Here is a 22,404-nt window from a genome sequence, read left to right on the forward strand (position 1 = left end):
ACCGGCCGCTCTCCCCGCGGGGCTCCGCTGCCCCAGCCCATCCGAGGGAGCGGCGTTTAGAGTTTCAAGGGTTGGTGCTCGGAGTTCTCGGTGGATGCTTTAGTTGGGGTGAGTGTGACCGAGTTCACAGGGGTCTGAGGATGAGGGAAGAGACGAGGATCTGACTCCATGTTTCAGAAGGCTTGATTTATTATTTTATGATATATATTACATTAAAACTATACTAAAAGAATAGAAGAAAGGATTTCATCAGAAGGCTGGCTAAGAATAGAAAAAGAAGGAATGATAACAAAGGTTTGTGGCTCGGGCTCTCTGTCCGAACCAGCTGGGCTGTGATTGGCCATTAATTAGAAACAACCACATGAGACCAATCCCAGATCCACCTGTTGCATTGCACAGCAACAGATAATCAATGTTTACATTTTGCTCCTGAGGCCTCTCAGCTTCTCAGGAGGAAAAAATCTTAAAGAAAATATTTTCATGAAAAGATGTCTGCGACACAGCCTCCAACCCGCCCAAGGACCCATCGCTCCAGCACTGAGCCCCCTCTGGTGTAGCTGGGGATGGAGAGCCCGGACCAGCACCTCAGGACATCACCAGCACCCCAAGCTGGACACCAGACCCCTGTCACAGACATCTTTTCATTAAAAATCCTTTCTTAAGATTTTTCCTCCTGAGAAGCTGAGAGGCCTCAGGAACAAAATGTAAGCAACGATTATCTGCTGCTGTGGAATGCAACAGGTGCAAGGAAATGAAACCATGCATTGATTTTTCACCAGGATGGCGCAAGGCTGGGGCTGTGAACGCCTTGCATAACCCACTTACACAGCACAGCAAGGCACAGGGACCCATCCACCAAAGCACCAGGCTGTCAGCACTGCCACCAGACCTGGCACCACCTCTCTGGGCACAGGGCGGCCACTCCAGCCCTGCTCCCCTTTGTCCCATCGTAGGCAGGGACAAGCATCTGCCTGCAGAGCAAGGCCGTGGCTCAGTCCTGGGCCCAGAATGAAGCTCCTCAGGCCAGCTGGGAGCTCAGGGCAGCTTCTCTTCAGCCCAAGGGCTCTGCTGCCTCCCTCCAGGGCAGGAATGCTGGCAGAATGCCCCTGAGAGCAGAAGGGACTCCCCACCAGATCCTGTCCTGGCCCCAGCTCTGTGCCCAAAGGCCTCACACCTTTGTTCTCTCCAAGCATAAAGGGCAGGAAAAAACCAAATAAACCTAGAAAATCTGCTTGGAGAAGTGTGAGACACACAAACAGCAGGGGCTGGGGGGGCTCCTCAAGGCTGGGGCTGATCCTTGAGCCCACAGCCACAAGAGCTGAGGAACTGTGGAGCAGGGCAAGGGGACAGTGTCCCTTACAGTAGAGCAGTTGTTTTATGATGATATTTCAGTCTCTGTTAATAGTTCAGTTCAGAATGGACTGGCATGGAAATGTTATTTAAGTCCAGCAGTGTCCTCCTTACCAAAAGCTGTAATATGAACGTAAATTACCGGAACTCTTAATTAAAAGTCCTGAATGAATGCAATGGTGTGGATTTGGAAAGGGTTGCATCCTAATATTTGCAATGTTGTTCTGAATCTCTCCAATGACTCTCCAAAATCCTCAACTTTGATTACAGCAATTGCTACCGTGAAACCCAGGTTGCTGCAGGCTCTGCAGAGCAGGGAACTCCCCTCCCTCCCCTCCCTGAAGGTTTTACACCCATTGAGCTGCATCTCCTCAGCAATTAGAGGGCAGCCAGAGCTGGCACCAAAGCCAGACACAGCATCTGCAGCCCAGAGGGTCAGACAGAGACCAGAGTCCAGAGGTGGAAAAAAGAGAGAGGAATCATCTTTATTTGTGAAGTGTTAAGAGATGGAACAGCTCAATGCTAACCAGCAGTAAAGGTGTTAGACTGCCCTGAGCACCTGTCTGCTCACAGGCCCCCGAGTCACGATGGCTCAAGCACAAAGCACAAAGCTGTTAAACCTTAAAACCACCCCCAGCCCCGGCTCGCCCTGCCCCTCCCCACTGCACAGACATGAACAACCCTTGGAATAAGTTACAGCAATCATTTATCCAGCATCCAGCTCCTGGCTGCACAGTAACCAAGAGCAGCTTGGCAGCAGCTGACCGGGAGTGTGCCCGACAGGGACACGCCAGGAACGAGCCCTGGCCAGGGAAAGGTGCAGCCTTGCTCCTGGTGATGCACTGGGAAAGACACAAAAACCCCTTCCTGAACCCTCTCAGGTCATCTCCCAACAGCCACCAAAGCAGCTCCTCCCTCACCCCCACAAGCAGGTGGGGCACAGCTGCATTGCCACCCCCCCTCCCCACTCTGTACCAACATGAAATAACCTAGGACAGAGACAGTCAAGAGACCCAGACTACTAGGAACAAAGGATTTACATTTTACAGGTAGAAAAACCCTCCCACGACTCTTTAAAAAAAAAAAAAAAAAAAAAAGTGTATTTTATATTCTACAACTTAAAAGTTTCCTTAGAAAGTGAAATAACTGAATCTCAAGGACGCACTAGAATATTCCATGGTGCTATTTTACCAAAAAAAAAAAAAATTTAAAAGAAAACAAAATTGTCCAGACGAGTTCTTCATCTACACATCACCTGGCAGGAGAGAAAGAAAAGCCAGTTAGATAAACCCTGCTGCACTGGGCTGGTGGTAGAGCTGGGCCAGCAGGGGCTCTGGCTTCTCCCAGAGAGCCCCAGCAGGCTCAGAGCTGCAGCTCCTGCCCCAGGCACTCACCTGGCCTCTCTCAGTTGGCGTTTCTCTGGCGGACGTTCTTGTCCTTGTGGTTTGTGGCGTTGCTCTTCCTGGGGAGGGAGAAGGGAGGTGAGCAAAGGGAGAGCACAAAGCTCCCCCAGCAGCACCCCTCAGCCAGTAATGTCCAAGCAGAGGGTGCAGATCAGATCCCAGAGCAGGGTCAGACACTGCTGCCACCCCAGGGATGTGTGGGGACATCAAATGAACCATGGTGGGACATCTCCCCCCACCGAGGATTATCCCGCACTGTCACAGACAGCTTCTATGAAAAAATCTTTTTTTAAGATTTTTTTCTTCCTGAGAAGCTGAGAGGCTTCAAGAACAAAATGTAAACCATGGTTATCTGCTGCTGTGGAATGCAACAAGTAAATCTTTGATTGGCTCATGTTGTTGTTTCTAATTAATGGCCAATCACAGCCCAGCTGGCTCAGACAGAGAGCCCGAGCCACAAGCCTTTGTTATCATTCCTTCCTTTTCTATTCTTAGCCAGCCTTCTGATGAAATCCTTTCTTCTATTCTTTCAGTATAGTTTTAATGTAATATATATCATAAAATAATAAATCAAGCCTCCTGAAACATGGAGTGAGATCCTCGTCTCTTCCCTCATCCCTGTGAACACCATCACACCACACCAGCCAGCTTTTATCATTGCATAAAGCTTTTATCTTTGGAGCAGATTCCCTGGCTGGATCAGATGTACCAGTACAAATCTGGCTAAATAGGAACAGGCAAAGAAGGTACTCACAGTGGTGCAGAGCCTCCATCATCATCTTCACATTCAGGACAGCACAGAAAATAGAAAACAAAATATAAATAGTCAGGGAAGAGGACATACAAAGTGACCTCTGCCTCCCCTTAAAGCAGTGGGGAGTGCATTCCAGGCAGCCATTCCTCACCATTAAAACTGAGGAGGGTGGGATCCATCCCCTGTGCTCACCCCCACGGCACCAGGACTTGGGATGGCTCCCAGATCCCAGCACACTCCCAGCAGGTGAAGGGGAAGCCAAACAGGATGTGTCAGGAAGGAGGCTTTAAAAGCAGCAGCAGGAAGCCCTCCTCCCTCCCCACACACAGGTTGTGCTACCAAAACAAACACTGCACACCACGTTCTGAGCAGCACAGCTAAGGAAACACCTCTGCCAACACGTGCCAAGCCTTTCACCAGCTCCCTGAGACCTGCACCTCCCAACAGGAGGCTCCCAGGCGTCCCCTTTGCTCCCCATCACCTTTTCTCCAGCCCTGGGCACCAGGATCTGCCCATGGCTGGTGAGAGGGCAGGGACAGACACATCTGGAACTACCTTTACTTACCAGGAGAGGTGGCACCCAGCAGCACAGAAAGGAAGAGTGGACAGGTAACACCAGCAAGGATATCACCCCTAAGACAGGTCAGACTGTCCCCATCCCAGGCCAGACTGTCCCCACCCCATCCCAGCAGGGTCCAGCTCACAGAAAGTTCTGGAGGGAATGTGCTATAGGAGCCTTCTCGAGCCAGGTTTAATAAGCTCTCTATAACACACCCAAGATAGCTCAGCTACCTTTGGAGGCATAAAAATCAGCAGAATGGCTTCTGTGGCAGTGTTGGAAACAAAAAGATTTAATAAAAGGCAAAATAACAAACAGAGAAAAACTAAGCCAGGTGCAGGAGGTCCTTGCTCCTGGTAAAACACCTCACAAAAACCATTAGTTTCTTTGTTCACTTTTTCTAGTAAATTGCCCAACCGGGACTTTTTGGTTTCTGTCCAATTGGCCATCCTGAAGTTTGAGGTGAAGCCTCCCAGGCCTATGAGGTGGCTTTTTTCACCTAATCGAGGAGAGAAACTCCTGGGCTTCTTTCCTTTTTGAGGGGACAAAAGGGAGTTTTGGCACTCCATCAACAGGAAGCACATTCCTATAGGAACTGGCTCAGACAGGCCTCACTGTCACCCCTCAGGAGGGGCACAGCTACAGAGATTTTGGGGCAGAAAAAAACCCAAATTATACCAGGGAAGCGAGGGCAAAGCTACAGAGATTTTGGGGCAGAAAAAAACCCAAATTATACCAGGGAAGCAGGGGCAAAGCTACAGAGACTTTGGGGCAGAAAAAAACCCAAATTATACCAGGGAAGCGGGGGCAAAGCTACAGAGATTTTGGGGCAGAAAAAACCCAAATTATAGCAGGGAAGTGAGGGCAAAGCTACAGAGACTTTGGGGCAGAAAAAACCCAAATTATACCAGGGAAGTGAGGGCAAAGCTACAGAGACTTTGGGGCAGAAAAACCCCCAAATTATACCAGGGAAGTGAGGGCAAAGCTACAGACATTTTGGGGCAGAAAAAATCACTTTATACCAGGGCAGTGTAAAGCCATGTGTGGTTATCAAAGGGGTGTGATGCTGTCTCCTCATGCATGAGCATTTGGGAACTTGAGCTCCTCTTGCCAAGGAGCATCAGGACATTTCAGGACATTTACCTGTCTGTCAAAGCATCTCCTACAGATCAGCACCCCACAGACCTGGAGTGATGGCACCACAAACCTGATCACAGAGCGTTTTTGCTGGGAGATGCAGCTTTAGGACATCTTTAGGACATCTTTAGGACAGGGGTGCCAGAGGGGAAAACACCTGCTGGTTTCAACTGCCTGGAGTGGAATTCCAAGCCCTGCAATCAGGGCGGGGATCTGACATTTATCCCCTGTGCTGCTCCTGCAGGGGGCTCCGCAGGGTCCCGGGCAGGACGGATGCAGAGCATTCACACCGCATTGTTAACAGCATCAGATAAAGGAGCTGACACAATGCAGATCCCCGGCGATAAGGAAAGGGAGGAGCCGCTGCTTCCAGAACAGATTAAAGATAGCACCGGGTCTTTGAGATCCAGGATGTGCTGATGTGATGACCCAAAACATCCTGAACTGAACACAAGTTCAGCTGAGCCCGGTTTTGCAGAGCCACTGACACAGCTCCCAGCACCACAAAAGCTCTGGTAATTTATTTACAAACCACCTTGTCCAGAGTGGGAGCTGCCAAAGCAAACGCAGCCCTGCAGACACTCAAGCAGAGGAACTGGTGAGACAAAGGGTCAGGCTGACCTGCTCAGAATCCTCTCCTGCTCCAGACCTCACTGCAGCACTGCCACAAACAGTGCAACTCCAGGCAGCCTCACAGCTGAAGCACAGCCTGGTTCCTCAAATGCCTTCAAACCACCCTTGGTCTGAGAGAGGAACCTCAGAACCACCCCTGCAAGCTGCAAACCACCTGATCTTCCCACACTCTTTGGTGTGACTTCAGGGTTTACCCCAGAACCTCGGGTCCCTCCCATGATAATTCCCTGCCAGGTGTGTCAGTCTCCTCTCCTTTCCCCTCCCAGCACTGTCTGTCACTCCTGGAATTCCAGAAGGGATTGGCAGATTCAAAGGATGCCCTCTACCCCCGGGGTATGCTGCCCAGAAAAAGGTACCCAGATGTCTGTAACTCTTTGTTTCTATTGTCTCATATTGTCCTAATCCAAATTGTCCAAATTATTATATTACTATTTTTATAGAATATAAATTATATATATATTCACTATATATACATGGTATATAAATATATTTATTTTATATATATTTAACTTTTAAAATTTTAAAAACAAGTGATTGGGCGTTTTTCACATGCATCATGTATGAAGTGTATGAATATACAAACAGGTTACTGCTTTTAGGGGTTAATCCTCTTTTAATGTGTGTCTTTTTATGGGCTTATTTTGCCCAGAAAAAGGTACCCAGACTGTCCCTAACTCTTTGTTTCTATTGTCTCATATTGTCCTAATCCAAATTGTCGAAATTATTATTACTCGAATTATATTACTATTTTTATAGTATATAAATTATATAAATCCTATATAGAAAAACTATATATAAATTATATATATATTATTTTATAGATATATAAATATATAAATTTTATCTATATAACTTTTATAGAGATATATAAATATATACATTTATATATATAAAATTTCTATATTTTTATGTATAAACATGTATATAGATATATAAATATGTATATTTTAGATATGATTTTTATAAATATATGAATTTTATAGAGAGAAAAATTATATATATATAAAATTCATATATATAAAAATATATATGTATATAAAATATATAAAAATATAGATATATAATATTAAAATGCATAGATAAATATGCAATATTAAAATTCATATATAAATATAAAAATACGAAACTTAATATATATAAAAATATGAAAATTATGAAAATTCATATATATATATATGAATTTTATATACACATAAAAATCTTCAAAATGTTAAAAAACAAGCGAGATCAGGCATTTTTTCACCAAAAACCCCATCTGCCTCTTACCATCAGGAACCTCATCTGGCTTCCTCCTCTTCTCGTAGATGAAGATGATGGTGACCAGGACCAGCACCTCTGCCACGATGCCCAGGAAGGGCCAGAGCGCTGCCAGGCGGCTGCGCACGCGCAGGTTCACGGTGGCATCGCCCGTGCCCAGCGAGTTGGTGGCGTTGCAGAAATAATCCCCCGTGTCCTGCTCGATGTCCAGCTTCAGGATCCGCAGCTCCGTCTTGTTGCCGCTGGATTTGATGATGTACCTGCCAGAGGCGTTCTCCAGGCGCTGCAGGCAGGGGAAAATGGGGATTTATAGGGTCGGGTGTTCGCAAAAATTAAAATGAATACTCTGTGTGTTGTGTTAGAAATTATGCTGTATTGTGAAAAAATCATTGGCTCTTCACAAATATTAGAATTAGTATTGTATGTGCTATGTTAGAAATTTGATCGGCTCCTCACAAATATTAAAATGAGTACTCTGTGTGTTATGTTAGAAATCATGCTGTATAGTGAAAAATGATTGGCTCTTCACAAATATTAATATTGTATGTGCTATGTTAGAAATTTGATCGGCTCCTCACAAATATTAAAATGAATACTCTGTGTGTTATGTTAGAAATTATGCTGTATTGTGAAAAATGCGTATTTTATGATTGGCTCTTTGCAAATATTCAAATGAATACTCCATGTGTTATATTAGAAAGTTATGCTGCATTAATCTCTTTTAAGTAGTGTGGTAAATATACCACAACTTGTAGGTAGTGTGGTAATTATACCACCACGTTAGGTTGTAGCATAAGATTAAAATAGAAACTATGCTAGGTAAGATACTTGTAACTAGCTCAATGTAAAAAATGTGTTTTATGATTGGCTCTTTGCAAACATTCAAATGAATATTATACGTGTTATGTTATAAAGTTTTGCTGTGTGGAAAAATGGGTATTATAGGATTGGCTCTTCACAAATATTAAAATGAATATTATATGTGTTTTATTAGAAAGTTATGCTGTATTAAGAAAAATGTGTATTTTATGACTGGCTTTTGGCAAATATTAAAATGAATACTCTATGTGTTATGTAGGAAAGTTAGCTTGTATTAATTTTCTTAAGTACTGTGTGTCCTTTTTCAGGCTTATTTTGCCCAGAAAGAGGTACCCAGACTGTCCCTAACTCTTTGTTTTTATTGTCTCATATTGTCCTAATCCAAATTGTTCTCATATTATATTTGTTCATATCTTTGTTCTATATTATCTCATATTGTCCTAATCCAAATTTTTATTACTCTAATTATATTACTATTTTTATAATGATTTTATTACTATTAAACTTATAAAATTTTAAAAACAGGTGATTGGCATTTTTCACAAGGAAGAAGAGGGTGATGGGTTTCTCTTAGAGCTAGGTTTTATGAACTTTTAGAGAATTTATCACACTTGAGATAGCTCAGCTACCCCAAATGGCTTAAAATTAGCAGGATGGCTTTTGAGGTGGTGTTGGAAACAGAAAAAAAGTTTAATAAAAGGCAAAATAACGAAGCTCTTACAGAGAAAAACTGAGCTAGAACATCCCATAAAAGGGATTATTTCTTTCCTTCTCTTCCTTTTCCAGTGAATTACCCAGGTGGGACCTCTTGGCCTCTGACCAATTGGACAGCCCCAGGTCTGAGGCATCTTTGTACCAAATTTGGAGAGAAATTTCTGGGCTTTTTGCCTTTTCAAGCATTAAAATAATAATTCAGTCACTCCATCAACAGGGAGAACATCAGGGCAGTGCTGAGAAATCCTTTTTTTCGGGAGCACTGAGCTTTGGAATAACTCTGGCGCCACAAAGACAGGGGCAGGAGGGGAGAAGGAGGAAATACCAGCACTTACCCCATGCCCACTTTTGTGCCAGGACCAGGTGGTGACAGCAGGGAAGGAGGGATTCTTGCAGGTCAGCACCCCTGTGTCCCCCTCATTGCCATGCTCTGACTTCTTGTACGCCGTCACCTGGGGGGGAACTAGGCAAAAGGGGGGAAAAAAAAAATCAAATTTGGACACCTCATTATAGAAATCACAGAGATTTGTGCTTCCTGCAGCTCACCTCAACGAAATCAGCCACCCCAAAATCTCAGTCGGGTTGCTCCTCTCGCTAGTTTGGCATTTTTTAAAGAGCATCAAGCTGCTTCAGGAAAGGCTCAAAGAGATTTGTGCAGCAGGTTTTGTCCCTGTATCCATTATTCCTGTGGGAACATGCCCACAGAAGGGTGGTTTAATGCCAGATCTCAGGGCTGGGAGCAGCTTTTTCCAGCTGAAAAGACACTTTCTGCTTTAAAATCACCTTTCAAGCAGAAATTCAGTTGTAAATATGTGTTCCAAATGCATCTTGTTGATCTTTCAAAGGCTTGTGAATGGAGGGTGCTGTCAGTCAGATATATTTTTATGGTAAAGATAGAAAACTCTACCAGGACAGGGGATCTGGACCATTATGGAGCAGCATGATGCAAAATCTAACCAGGGAGTTTTTGGGTCTGTTAGAAATGGGAATTTCAGTATAAAAGTAATGCATCTGTCAGCATACATAATGGGAGTCCCACTTGTGGGAATTTGTTTGATTGTTTGCATCATGTATGAAATATATGAATATGCAACAAGCTATTGCTTTTTAAAGTGCTGTTTAAACCACTTTTTAATTGGTGTTTTGTGGAGGCCTGGTTGCAAATAACTCGTACAGTGATTAGCTCTGAAATATAAGCTTTTTTATTTAGTCAACAACCTCCAGCAAAGTGTTCAGGAGGTCACAGCTTCCCCACATGCCCTCCTCAGACCCCAGGAGCAAAGGGATGAAATTACCAGAAATATTCACTTGTCCTCTGATCTGTGGGTTGGCTTCAAAGATGCACTCGTAGATGCCAGAGTGCTCCTCCATCGTCCCCTCAATTCTGCCAAAAACAGGACTCAGGTAAGCACAACTTGACAGCAAAATTTAATTTATCCAGAGATTCTGACCCTCCACGCTTAGGGAATCACACACACACAACAGCATCAGCAGCCTCCTCCATAGGAAATTTCTGTCACTGCAGAAAGAACACGAGCACACAGCGCTGCTCTCGAGGTGAAGAAGAAAAGGGAAGTTTATTTTCTGATTTTAACATTTGTAGTTTTTTTAAAAGTGACAGTGGATTGGAAGGTGACAGTGCCACCTCTGCAATGACACTGGACAAACAGTCCATGAAATTTCTTCTCCTCCATAAAAGAATGCAAAACAATGAGTTATTTACAGAAAGTGTGTGAGAAAGTTTGCTACAAGAATGTCAACATCAGAAAGCTTAGAAAAACTTAAAAAAATCAGGGTGACATCCCCAGGGCACTGGCACAGGTGTGAAGTGCCCCCATGGCACTACAGGACATGAAACAACACAAGTGCACACAATGCTGCTTTCAAGGTGAAGAAAATTGAAGTTTATTTTCTGATTTTAACATTTGTAGTTTTTTAAAAGTGACAGTGGATTGGAGGGTGACAGTGCCACCTCTGCAAGGACACTGGACAAACAGTCCATGAAATTTCTTCTCCTCCATAAAAGAATGCAAAACAATGAGTTATTTACAGAAAGTGCGTGAGAAAGTTCGCTACAAGAATGTCAACATCAGAAGGCCTAGAAAAATCTTAAAAAAAAATCAGAACAACAAATGTCCCCCATTCCAGCAGAATATTTATGTTGCACCGTGTTTCTACAGCAAGCCAAGCCTCCTCACACACTGAGGGTGGCAGAAGAGGGTTTCATGCTCACCATGTCTGTCAAGTTCTGATCACTGTTCCAGCTCAGTGAAACACATGGCAAAGATCACCCAGGCCGTGCTGCTTTGGATTGATCCCCTCACAGAGGAAAAAAAAAACCCTCACATTCTCCTTCCTGTAAAGCTGCTGCAATGAGATTTAGTGGATTATGCAGCCCTGCAACAAACATCCCATTCTGCTGCTCAGTAATACCCACTCGAGGGAAGGGGCCCACACTTTGTCCCATGGCTGCACTGGGACAAGGAGCTGTTTGTTGGTTCTGCCCTGCACGGCTCTTCCCACTTCCAAAAACCACTCAGCTGAGGAATTGAGGTCACACGAGGGAGGCTGGGTTATAAATACTTTAATCCTTGTTCAGCTCCCTGTTGCTATGGGGAGACAGGCACGTCTGCAGTGCCACACAAAGGGACATGATGCCTCCACAGCTGCTGGGTCACTGCCAGCCAGGCCTGAGTGTAATCAGAAAGGAAAGCTCACTGCACTGCCACAATAAGGCTGCTATTCCTGCACCCAACTCCTTCTGGGACCCTGGGAAGGGAAGCTCCAAGTAGAAATAACATGTGCCACCCTTATTTTTTAAGGTTTTCCAAGCCTTCTGACGCTTACGTTCTTGTAACAAACTTCCTGTAAATATTGTTTTGCATTATTTATAGAGGAAGAGAAATTTGATGGACTGTTAGTTTGTCCAGTGTCATTGCAGAGGTGGCACTTTCACCCTCCAATCCACTGTTACTTATAGAAATCAATAAGTGTTAAAGTCAGAAAATAAACTTCCCTTTTTTCACCTTGAAAACAGCAGTGTGTTGTTTTGTGTCCTATAGTGACAAACTGGAGCCTCTTGCTGGTGGCCTGCCCAGAGCAGGGCTCCTTCAAAGCTCTGGAACACTGAACAGCCAGAGTCCAGCTGAACACCTGCTTAAAATCAGGAAATCTCTTTCTAAGAGGATATTTGTGGCACAAAACTGCCCCTTTCTCCTCCTTTTCGCTGCCTATAAAGGAGAGTGGCCTCACCAAAACTCTGTTAACCCCACCCCATCAACAGAGCTGCCAAGAACTCAGCCCTGGTTCCAGCTGAAGCAAACACCAGCTGCTTTCTGGGGTAAAAAACCTGCCTGTGGCCAGGTTCTGACCTTGCCCTGACACTCACGTGTAGCTGGTAGAAGCACCCGAGTTGCTGTCCTCCTGCAGGGTCTTCTCCTTGTGAATCCACTTGTGGCCAGTGATGGGGAGTTGTGGTGCAGATATGCTACAGCTCAGGGTCACCTTGTCAGGACCCACAGTGACATTAGTAACAATTTCTGGACCTGCATTGGTAAAAAAATTGGATTTAAGTTAACCCAGGGTACAACAGAGCTGACGCGGTGCCCAAGAACCTGCAACGCAAACCCCACAGAGCTCCTTGTCCCTATTCCCACTCCCACTTACCTTCACACAGCTCCCTACCAGACCTGGCCAGCAGCAGGGTGTCCCCAAGGGCAGCTGAGCAGCCCTGGGATGGCCCTGCAGCTGCTCCCCCCAGGAGCAGGCTGGCTGCTGTGTCCTGCACCACTGGAATCTCCGTGTCCCTGCCACGGCTGCAGCCCCAGTGCTCAATAAGCAATGGAAAAGGTCACTCTGAAGGGCAGAGCACGGCTCTGCTGCTGCTGGGAGCCACCACAGAGCTCGTGTGCCAACACCTCCCAGCACCTGAGCAGCTCCAGACACCTGCAGGGAGCACAGAGGGCAGCCAGGACCCTCTGCAGTGAGACAGGATTGCGTGACAGCCCCAAAGGGTTTGGGGAGAATGGCTCCAGGGAGAGCTCAGAGCCCTGGCTCCGAGAGGTCCTGGGCCTCCTCCATGTGCCAGGCAGCAGTAAATTATGCAAGCTAAGATGACTCAGGCATTTCTACTTGTAAGAGGCTGTCCGAGAAGGCAGCTGCCATCAGCAGCACCACTGCACAGCCCCAGTGCCACTACAGCCCCTACCCTCCCACCCCATTCCTGCCAGGTCTGACAGGCACTTGGCATTTCCTCCTATCCAAATGCCACTGGAAGAAGGGTCCTGCTGGAGCTCTGCACTCCATTCCTGCTGGAAAGGCAGCTCTCCTAACTCCAGCACTCACAGGGAGACCTCAGCAGGATTTTATCCCCCTCCCCGTTTCTAGCTCTGGAAGCAGCCTGGGTGCTGCAACACTCTGTGAGTGGGAACCTGTCACAGACATCCTTTATGGAAATCCTTTCCTTAGGATTTTTCCTCCTGAGAAGCTGAGAGGCCTCAGGAACAACATGTAAACATTGATTATCTGCTGCTGTGGAATGTAACAGGTGGACCTGTGATTGGTCTCATGTGGTTGTTTCTAATTAATGGCCAATCAGTCAGCTGGCTCAGACAGAAAGTCTTTGTTATCATTCCTTCTTTTTCTATTCTTAGCCAGCCTTCTGATGAAATCCTTTCTTCTATTCTTTTAGTATAGTTTTACTATAATATATATCATAAAATAATGAATCAAGCCCTCTCAAACATGGAGTCACAGCCTCGTCTCTTCCCTCATCCTGAGACCCCTGTGAACACGGTCACAGGAACCCAGCCACATCCACAGGACAAGCAACACCACCAACACTCAGGTGTCACACAGACACGGCCATTTCAAAAACGGTTGCATCTCAGACCTCAAAGCAAGATTTTTGTTTTTTTCCCCCACCAAGAGTCTGGGTTCACCAGCACGGAAGCGAGCTGAAAGCAGGGCTGCTGCAAGGAGAAGGAGCTGGATGAGCTGCAAGGAAGGGCTGCTGGTCAGTGGTGGTTGGGGAAGAGTCGACCACAGAATGAAGGTTTAATTCTGCAGCCAGGCGCTCAGGGAAGCGGCAACTTCCAGGTTCTTTGGCTCCGGAAAAGGCGCGGGATGGCCGGAGGGCGAATTTTTTGATCGGGGAGAAGCCACAACCCTTTTTGAGCAGCGGGTCAAGTCACGGGTAGTGGTGGTGGTTTGGGGGGACATCAACACAGGGTGGGAGCCTCTGACTTCTACAGCTGGGGTGGGAGGGTGGGGAGAGCTTTCAGGACACGGGTGCGGGGGTGAGCACGGCGGGAGACTCGAGACACCGGTGTCCGAGCAAAGTGCCAAGGCCTCGGCGTGCGGCCACTCACGTTCGATGACAAAAACGTTCGCCTGGGAACGGATCCACTTGACTTTGGGGCTCTTCGACAAGTGGTTGCGGTCGGGGTCGTTGCTGGCCCTGCACTCGTACATGCCCGAGTCGTCGGCCGTGAGGTTGGCGATGGAGATGGTGCTGGTGGAGTGCAGGTTGTAGGTGGCGTTGATTTTGACACGGTCCTGCCGTGCGCCATCCCAGAGCTGGGCATGGGTCTCATTGGGGTCGTTGCCCTCAAACCACCACTGGATCTCGGGGATGGGATTGCCAATCGCCTCGCAGTACAGCTCCACGCTGTCCTGAGCCAGTCTCTTTTGAGACAGCGGTGACTTTATAAAACCAGCTATGAGTTGGAGAGGTATTAGTGCAAAGTGTTAGTGCAAAGCAAGAACTCACCTTCCACCAGCAAAAACAACCCTCGGCGGCTGAGCAGAGGCTGCAAGCTGTGTGCACATCAGTGTGCTCATCCCTCCCTCCCCTCCACACTCTGAGCTCTGCCTGGCTCGCCTGCATTCTGCATTTCCACTGCAAAACCAGCACTCAATTCGTGCCACTATCCAAACTGGATGCCCCACCTGCTGTGAGGGACAGCCCAAGGCCCCTAAGCACAATAAAAGCACTCAATTTGTGTTTCAGGGGCTTATGCAGCCCCCACAATCCCCAGCCTGGTGCTGCACAGGTCACCTCAGCATGGAAAGCTGGGGACAGCAAGGCAGCAGGACCCTGAGCCCCCTCAGAGCCAGTTTTATGAAGACAACTGCGGTGGGAAAAGAGCTTCAGTGAGCCCCTGTGGCCTCAAGGGGAACGTGTCTGTTCCCCCTCAGTGCACAGCCCTGGGCTGCCTGACTAATTTGGAGCTGGCCGGGGTCCAGGCCCCCCCTTGCTGAGCCATGGCACAGCCACACGTACCAGCCACAGCCACATGGACCAGCCCACACCCTCCTTCCATCCCTCAGCCCCTCAAAGTGCCCACAGGCACCCCTGAGCACAACCCCGAGGCCAGAACTTCTTTGGGAGAGGCAGAAAGTCTCGCAGACCGCAAGATGTCACGAGGCAGGTGAGGAAAAGTGTAAATTTGTTGTCATACAAACAGAGAAATCTGATTTTTCATCTCGGGCAAGACCAGCCTGCAGAGCTGAACTGGCAACCAACACAGCAGAGGCACAGGCAGCAGCTGCAGGCTGGAATTTTGGGTGTTTTTCACTCTGCCCTTGCAGCCAGAGGGTTCAGTGCTGGAATCAGCCAGTTCAAAGGTCGGTCCCTATTGGAATTAAATACCTGCAGTGCAGCTGCCAAACAACCTCGGGCTCCAGGGCAGCAGCCCCAGCTCCAGGAGCCCTTCCCAGGGCGGGCAGGAAGGGGGAGGCTCAGCAGCTCCACTTGGAGAAAAACCATCAGGCACAAGCAGAGCTCACTACGTGACCCAGCCCCAGCCAGATTTCAGAAGGAGCTTGAGACACATCCTTCCTGTACTAACAGGCACCCCAAGAACCTTCCAGGAATTAATTAGCTCAGTTGAAAGCACTTTGTGATTGCACACAACCCTCCACGGATGCACCATGACGTACAGGCACAGAGGAACTGGGCTTAGAAGGAGTTTTTGGGGGTTTTGAAAGCCTGGAGATGTTTTAACAGGAAATCCTAAGAGGAAGAAATCAGTGTCACAAACCCAAGTTTGCTCAAACTCTAGAAAGACACAAGTTAGCCCGTAAGCTAAGCTTGATTCCTAGAAAAATTAATTCCGTATTTTTAAAGGAAAAAGTAGCTTTTCTTACTAAAGCTATGAAAGTTTTGAAGAATAAGCATGGCTGAAAGAGAAAGGATCCCTCATTGTGGGGTGACCAAGGCACTCCAAGGAGAAAGCAGACACCAATTTATCCAAGCAGGAGGTTCAGGGGTACCCAGAGGTGTTATGGGATGGGGCCATCAGCTGGGTTCCACCCCCAGAACCACGCCAGAAGGGTTTTTTCCACACCACAGCCCTGTGATCAAACACTCCCAAGGCTGCCAAGCCCTGGAACTGCCCACAGCACTTTGTGTGAGCCCGTCTGCTGCGAGCGCAGCCCGAATTAAAGCGGGAGCTGGTAAAGATCAAGGGGTTTACAGCTACAAGGTGATTACTGTACGCTGACAAAATAAGCTCTGCAAGGTTATTTGCTGCGAGTTAGAGGGTGCCTCGCGCAGTTCAAACAGGTTAAAAGGCTCCAGCAAGCAGCAGCAAGCACCACTCACATTCCCATGGGATTAATGCCCTCCCTGGGCTCTCTGGGCTGGGGAAAATGCCTGTGGAGCTCAAGGCACAGGAGAATGACCAGCAGAAAACCACTGGGATCGCTCAGGGGTGCTGCCACATTTTCCAGAGAGCGAGAGGCTGCAAGTGGGGCAGTTCAAACAGGTTAAAAGGCTCCAGCAAGCAGCACTCACATTCCCACGGGATTAATGCCCTCCCTGTCCTGAGCAGGAAATCCCAACCGTGGGCTCTCGGGGCTGGGGAAAGCACTTGTCCAGCCCAAGGTACAGGAGAATGACCAGCAGAAAACCACTGGGATCGCTCAGGGCTGCTGCCACATTTTCCAGAGGGTGAGAGGCTGCAAGAAGGGCTCAGCTCCCAAAGCCCAGACGCTCCCCACAGGGCTGAGCCCGGATGCCTCCCCGGGCACAGCGCGGTATCCGAGCCAGCAGGACAGCAGGGGAGGCAGGGAGAGAGCAGATAACATTCTCCAGAGTCACCTTCAGACTAAAAACAACCTCTCCCCCCGCAGAGGGAGGAGTCCCCGGGGTGCTCACAGCAGTGGGACGTGCTCGGGGTGGCAGAGCCTGGCCAGAGCCCCGCTGGGGCCGTGTTCCTGCCTGGCCTGAGCTTTGATTCTCGGTTTGGGAAGGGGATCATTGAGGATCCAACCCTTTTTCTGCCATTTGAAAGAGCTATAAAAGCTGCCCTTAAGCTTTGCACAGCCAGGTCAAAGTCAGGGTCCCTCCCCGTGAGGGCACAGAGTCCAGACACAAACTGACCCATGCTCTGTGGGGCGAGCTGCTACGCAGTGTGCTCCATAAAGCCAAACCTAAACCCGCTCAGAGGCCAAACCCCATTCTCTAAACCCCAGTGTGCTCCATAAAGCCAAACCTAAACCTGCTCAGAGGCCAAACCCCATTCTCTAAACCCCAGTGTGCTCCATAAAGCCAAACCTAAACCTGCTCAGAGGCCAAACCCCATTCTCTAAACCCCAGTCTGCTCCATAAAGCCAAACCTAAACCTGCTCAGAGGCCAAACCCCAGTCTCCAGCCCCTAATCTCCATAAAGCCAAGCCACTGATGAGAGGCCAAACCCCACTCTGCTCCCTGGAGGCACCAGCACAGCTCCACACCAAGCCCAGGCATGGCCAGGCAGGACATGGGCATTACACAACTGATGGGCCAGCTCCGTTTTTCCAGGGTTTTTCCCACCCAGGGCAGGAATTGCCTCCTCCCCATCCCACTGGTGCCAGTCCCAGGCTGGAGAAAGCCTCAGGAACCCCTCGGGGGCACAGAGGGAGCGGGATGTGGCCAAGCTGGGCAGCTCCAGGTGAAAATTGGGAGGTTTAGAAGGAGGCTCTGCCCTGCAGAATTAAAACGCAATTCTGTAAAAAGAAACTATTAGAACACGCACTTTCCATGACCCACACACTCCTTCAGTCTTAAGGTTCGGTTCTACCAGGCTGAATTAAGTGCAAATAGGCTACGAATTGTTTAAGAATTCAAAACGCCGAGCAGCCAGGACCAGCGACCGAACCGAGCCTCTTCCATCCGCACCTCGGGCACGGGGAGAGCCCGCCCGGGTTCGCCGTGAGCTCCTCCCAAACCTGCGGGGGTGAAAGGGGGAGCCCAGCCCCGGGCAGAGCTCTCGGTGCCCTCCGGGGCTGCGGAGCCCCGGCCCCGGGCAGAGCTCCCGGTGCCCACCGGGGGCTGCGGAGCCCCGGCCCCGCCCGGACCCGCTCCGCCCCGCGGATTATCCCGAATATCTTTAAGGTTTTTTAAAGCCCGGGGGGGACTCGTTGCTGCTCCTCAGCCACGGAAACCGGAGAAGCGGCTGCGGGGAATAAACTCCTGGGTGTTCCTAAGGAGAAAACAACCCAGCGCGGTGCCGGTCGCTCCGCCGGTTTAAGAGATCACCGGGCACGCGGCGCATCCTCCGCTCGATCTCCGGGACTGCCCGACGGCTGCGCCGAGCCCAGCCCGGCCCGGCCATGCCCGGATAACCCCAGGGCGCCTCCGCTCCCCCGGCCCCGCCCGCCGCGGACGTGCCCCGCCGCAGGCGCCCGCGCCGCCGCTCCTCCCCCCCCACCCGCCGCTCCCGGAGCCGGCCCGGAGCGCACCCGCGGGGCCGGGATTCTGCCCAAGCCCCTCGGAGCCCCCGCGGAACGTCCCTCGGTCCAACCCCCCCCCCGCCAACCCCCCGCCACCCCGGTCCGCCTGAATGGACCCCCCCACAGCCTGGAGCCAGCCCGGCTCGCCCCGGTCCGGTCCGTACTTGTCCCCGCGGCGCCGGCGGCCATCGAGCACAAGACGAGCAGCGCCAGGACCGCGCGCGTTCCCGCCGCGCCCGCCGCCATCTCCGCACGCGCCCCCGCCGCGCCGCGCGCGCGCTATAACCGCGACCGGGGGCACCGGGGGGAGGCGGGGCCACACGGAGCACCGCCCCCTCTCCCCCAGCCGCTCAGCCAATCGCACGGCGCTGCGCCGCGCAGACCCCGCCCATTCGGCGCGGCGCGGCCAATCAGAGATGAGATCGCGCCGAGCGCCTTCTCCTCTCTCCTGGCCCCGAGGGCAGAGCCGGTTCGGGCCGGTCCCGCCCGGCCGCGCCCACTTACCGGGACAGCCAATGGGAACGCGCCTTGTGGGCGGGGCTGAGGGTCCCGGGGGTGCCCCCGGTGCGGCCGCTGCCCGGGGCGGGTCCGGGAGCGCGGAGGGACGGGGGGGAGGCGAGCAGGCCCGCACGTGTCCGTGCCTGCCGAGCCGGGGCACGCACGCACCGGGGGCAGCACCGGGACGCGCACGCCCGCCAGGCCACGCGGCTCCGCGTGGGCAGAGTCACGGGGGAGCCAGCGGGGGCTCGGGCAGGCGGGTCCCCGCTGTGAAAAATGCGTATTTTATGATTGGCTTTTGGCAAATGTTAAAATGAATATTATATGTGTTGTGTTAGAAAGTGATGCTGTATTAATTCTCTTAAGTAGCGTGGTAAATATAGTTTTGGGTTATAAAAAATGCTAAAATAGAAACGATGCTATGTAAGATACTTTTCTTTAAAGAAAGGACTCGCAGCGAGATAGCAGCCACAGGACACCTGAATCTTTCAGAGAAAGAGAATTTATTGCTCCATTAACAGAGAAAACGAACTTCTTCCCACCTCGAAGGCGCTGTTAGGATTCAGAGGAAGAAGTTGATGATGACCAGAGAGAATCCTGTATTTGAATGGAATTTATGCATCATGCATAAATATGCAACAGGCTGTTCCTTTTAAGAGTTAATTTTTTGCTAACTGTGTCCTTTTTCAGCCTTGTGCTGCCCACAAAAAGGTACCCGAACGTCCGTAACTCTTTGTTTCTATTGTCTCATATAGTCCTAATGCAAATTGTCCAAATTATTATTACTCTAATTCTATTACTATTTTAATAACCATTTTATTACTATTAAAATTTTAAAACCAAGTGACTGGGCGTTTCTCACACCGGGCAGGTCCCGGAGGTTGCCGGGGGCGCACGGGGTGAGGCGGACAGCGGCATGCGTGGGAAGGGAACCGGGCAGCGCTTCCTCAGCGCGGGGAGTCCGGCCCGGACAATGGGACAGTGGCTCCTGCGGGGACACCGCGGCCAGGACAGAGCAGCTCGACCTGGCCCTGTCCCACAGCCCCGTCCGGACCCCCAGAGGTCCTCAGATTTATTTGTCCTGCGGCTGCTATCTCGCTGCGAGTCCTTTCTTTCAAAAAAAAAAAGTATCTTACATAGCATCGTTTCTATTTTAACATTTTTTTATAAGCCAAAACTATATTTACCACGCTACTTAAGAGAATTAATACAGCATTACTTTCTAACACAACACTTATAGTGTGAAAAACGCCAATCAGTTGTTTTTAAAATTTTAAAAGTTTAATAGTAATAAAATGGTTATAAAAATAGTAATAGAATTAGAGTAATAATAATTTGGACAATTTGCATTAGGACTGTATGAGACAACAAATAGAGTTATGGACAGTCCAGGTAACTTTTCCTGGGCAGCATGAGCCCAAAAAAGGACCCACATTAACAGAGGATTAACCCTTAAAAACAATAACCTGTTGCATATTCATATACCTCATACATGATGCATAAATTCCATTCAAATACAGGATTCTGTCTGGTCGTTGTCAACATCTTCCTCTGAATCCTCAAACAGCACCTTTGAGGCAGGAAGAAGTTTCTTCTGATAATGGAGCAATAAATTCTCTTTCTCTGAAAGATTCAGGTGTCCTGTGACTGCTATCTTGCTGCGAGTCCTTTCTTTAAAATAAAGTATCTTACATAGCATCGTTTCTATTTCAACATTTTTTTATAACCCAAAACTATATTTACCACGCTACTTAAGAGAATTAATACACCACAACTTTCTAACACAACACATATAATATTCATTTGAATATGTGTGAAAAGCCAATCATAAAATACGCATTTTTCACAGTTTTTAAGCTGTTGCAGAGCACTGGGATAAATCAGGCTTCTCCAAGGGGCTGGGCAGGCAAAAACCAACAGGGCAGCTGGGCAAAGAGGCCTCTGCAGGACAGCAGATTTGTCTCCAACTCTTCTCCATCCCCTGAGTGAACTCTTGTCTGAGTCAGCCGCGGGGTTCTGGGCAGGGGGGCAGGAAAAGCCAAAACAATGGGGCCATAGGCGCCAGTGCCCACCAGGGGATCCACGGGGATCTGCCAGCTCCTTCCTCCCAGAGCATTTCTTCCCCATGTCCCACCCGCCCTCATCCACTGGCCGGGCTCCCCCTGCACTGGGGGGATTTGCAGAAATTCGGGGGGTATGGAGCTCATGGCATCCATGATCTGGGTAACCCCCAGCATCGGGGAGGGAACTGGCCACAAAGAGCCAGCAAAGGGCACGGCCATGCAGATCTGGGGTGCACAGAGCAGCCCCCCAGGAAAGGAAGGAGAGGCTGGCTATGAACAAGCACCCAGGGCTGCTGCTGCTCGGTGCTGGGTGACCTTGGAAGCCGTTTGCCAGGCCTGAATAAAGCGACAATAATCCTATTCACCTTTTAGCCTCATTTCCTAAGGCAATAAAGCACATGCCCTCGCCGCGTGCAGGCGCAGGTGTCACTCAAGCCCTGATCCCATTTGCACGACTCCAGCCGAGGGAAGTTCTGCTCATTACCCCTCTGATGAGCTTTGTGCAGCAGGGGCAGGAGCTCCAGGCAGGCTCTTTGCCAGGGCCTGGCCCTGCCCTGGCTCCAAGGCTGCTCGCCCCAGCCCTGGGCTGGGAGCTCAGCACAGTTTGGGGAGCTCCCCGCAGCCTCCTGAGCTCACATGTCCCAGCCAGTTCCAGTCTGTGGGTTCAGGGCACACCCAAATGGGATCAGAGCAGCCCTGGGCAGCCGTGGGGCGCCCTCAGCTATCCCTGAGCACAGCCAGGCACTGCCCAGGCAGGTCTGCTGCCTCAGAGGAGGCAGAACAAACACCTTCTGGAGGGTTTGGCCCAGGCAGAGACCGAGTGCTGGCCAAAGCTCCAGGGCAGAGGCACTGAATGTTGCCCAGGAAGGGCAGAGATGCTCTCCAGACCAGAGGTAACCCTGCCCACTCTGCAAGGTGGAAAGAGGGTTACTGTGAGACCCACAGCTGCCCCAGGAGAGCAGCCAGCCCATCCACCCACTGCTCCATGCCAGTCCCTGTCTGATACAAATCCCTTGTAGCCTGGGCAGAACCTCACTCGTGCATCACAATCTTTCCCTGGAAGAACTTTATTAAATAGTGTCCAAAAAAAAAAAAAAAACAAAACCAGAAGCAGAAATACTCAGCATGACCCCATCCCTCTCAGCAAGTTAAATACCACAAACAGATCATCCCCACACGGTCAGTGCTGGTGGCTTCTGGGCAAGTCCTCCCTGGTGCCCCTCTCCTTGTGAACACAGCTCCAGCATCATGGCAGGGAAGGCAAAAGGGTCCTGTGGGACAGCCCAGATGGCTGCAGGGTGAACCTAAAAGGTTTTGAAAGCCAAGACAGCACTCACATGTTGTTGTTCCCCCACCAAAGCAACCACTCACCACCCCCACAAGTGCCCCAAATTGCTCCTACCCCATGGGGCTGAAGAGAAGCTGAACAGACCCAAATGAGGGGCAGCCAACACCAGGCCTGGTTGTCACTCCTCAGCCAGGCAGAGCCACCAGCACCTC

At 49.7% G+C, this 22,404-nt stretch overlaps 1 protein-coding gene across 2 annotated transcripts; it reads right to left on the reverse strand.

Annotated features, from left to right (window-relative positions):
- Positions 1-1,810: 1,810 nt before the first annotated feature.
- On the reverse strand, positions 1,811-18,664 carry BSG (basigin (Ok blood group)). 2 transcript variants are annotated; one of them, XM_054650066.2, is made up of 9 exons: positions 18,508-18,662; positions 13,996-14,343; positions 12,015-12,171; positions 9,922-10,010; positions 8,962-9,089; positions 7,103-7,376; positions 3,508-3,532; positions 2,745-2,812; positions 1,811-2,605 (listed from the first exon to the last, which is right to left on the reverse strand). In XM_054650066.2, exons 1-8 carry the CDS (start codon positions 18,587-18,589, stop codon positions 2,755-2,757), a joined length of 1,161 nt encoding a protein of 386 aa, XP_054506041.1. In that variant the 5' UTR covers positions 18,590-18,662; the 3' UTR covers positions 1,811-2,605; positions 2,745-2,754. The 2 variants fall into 2 exon arrangements, with proteins under 2 accessions (XP_054506041.1, XP_054506040.1); XM_054650065.2 differs by lacking the exon at positions 13,996-14,343 and having other exon boundaries at positions 18,508-18,664.
- Between the last annotated feature and the right edge of the window lie 3,740 nt (positions 18,665-22,404).

The sequence above is a fragment of the Agelaius phoeniceus genome, chromosome 29 (assembly GCF_051311805.1).
Source record: "Agelaius phoeniceus isolate bAgePho1 chromosome 29, bAgePho1.hap1, whole genome shotgun sequence".
NCBI lineage: Eukaryota > Metazoa > Chordata > Aves > Passeriformes > Icteridae > Agelaius > Agelaius phoeniceus.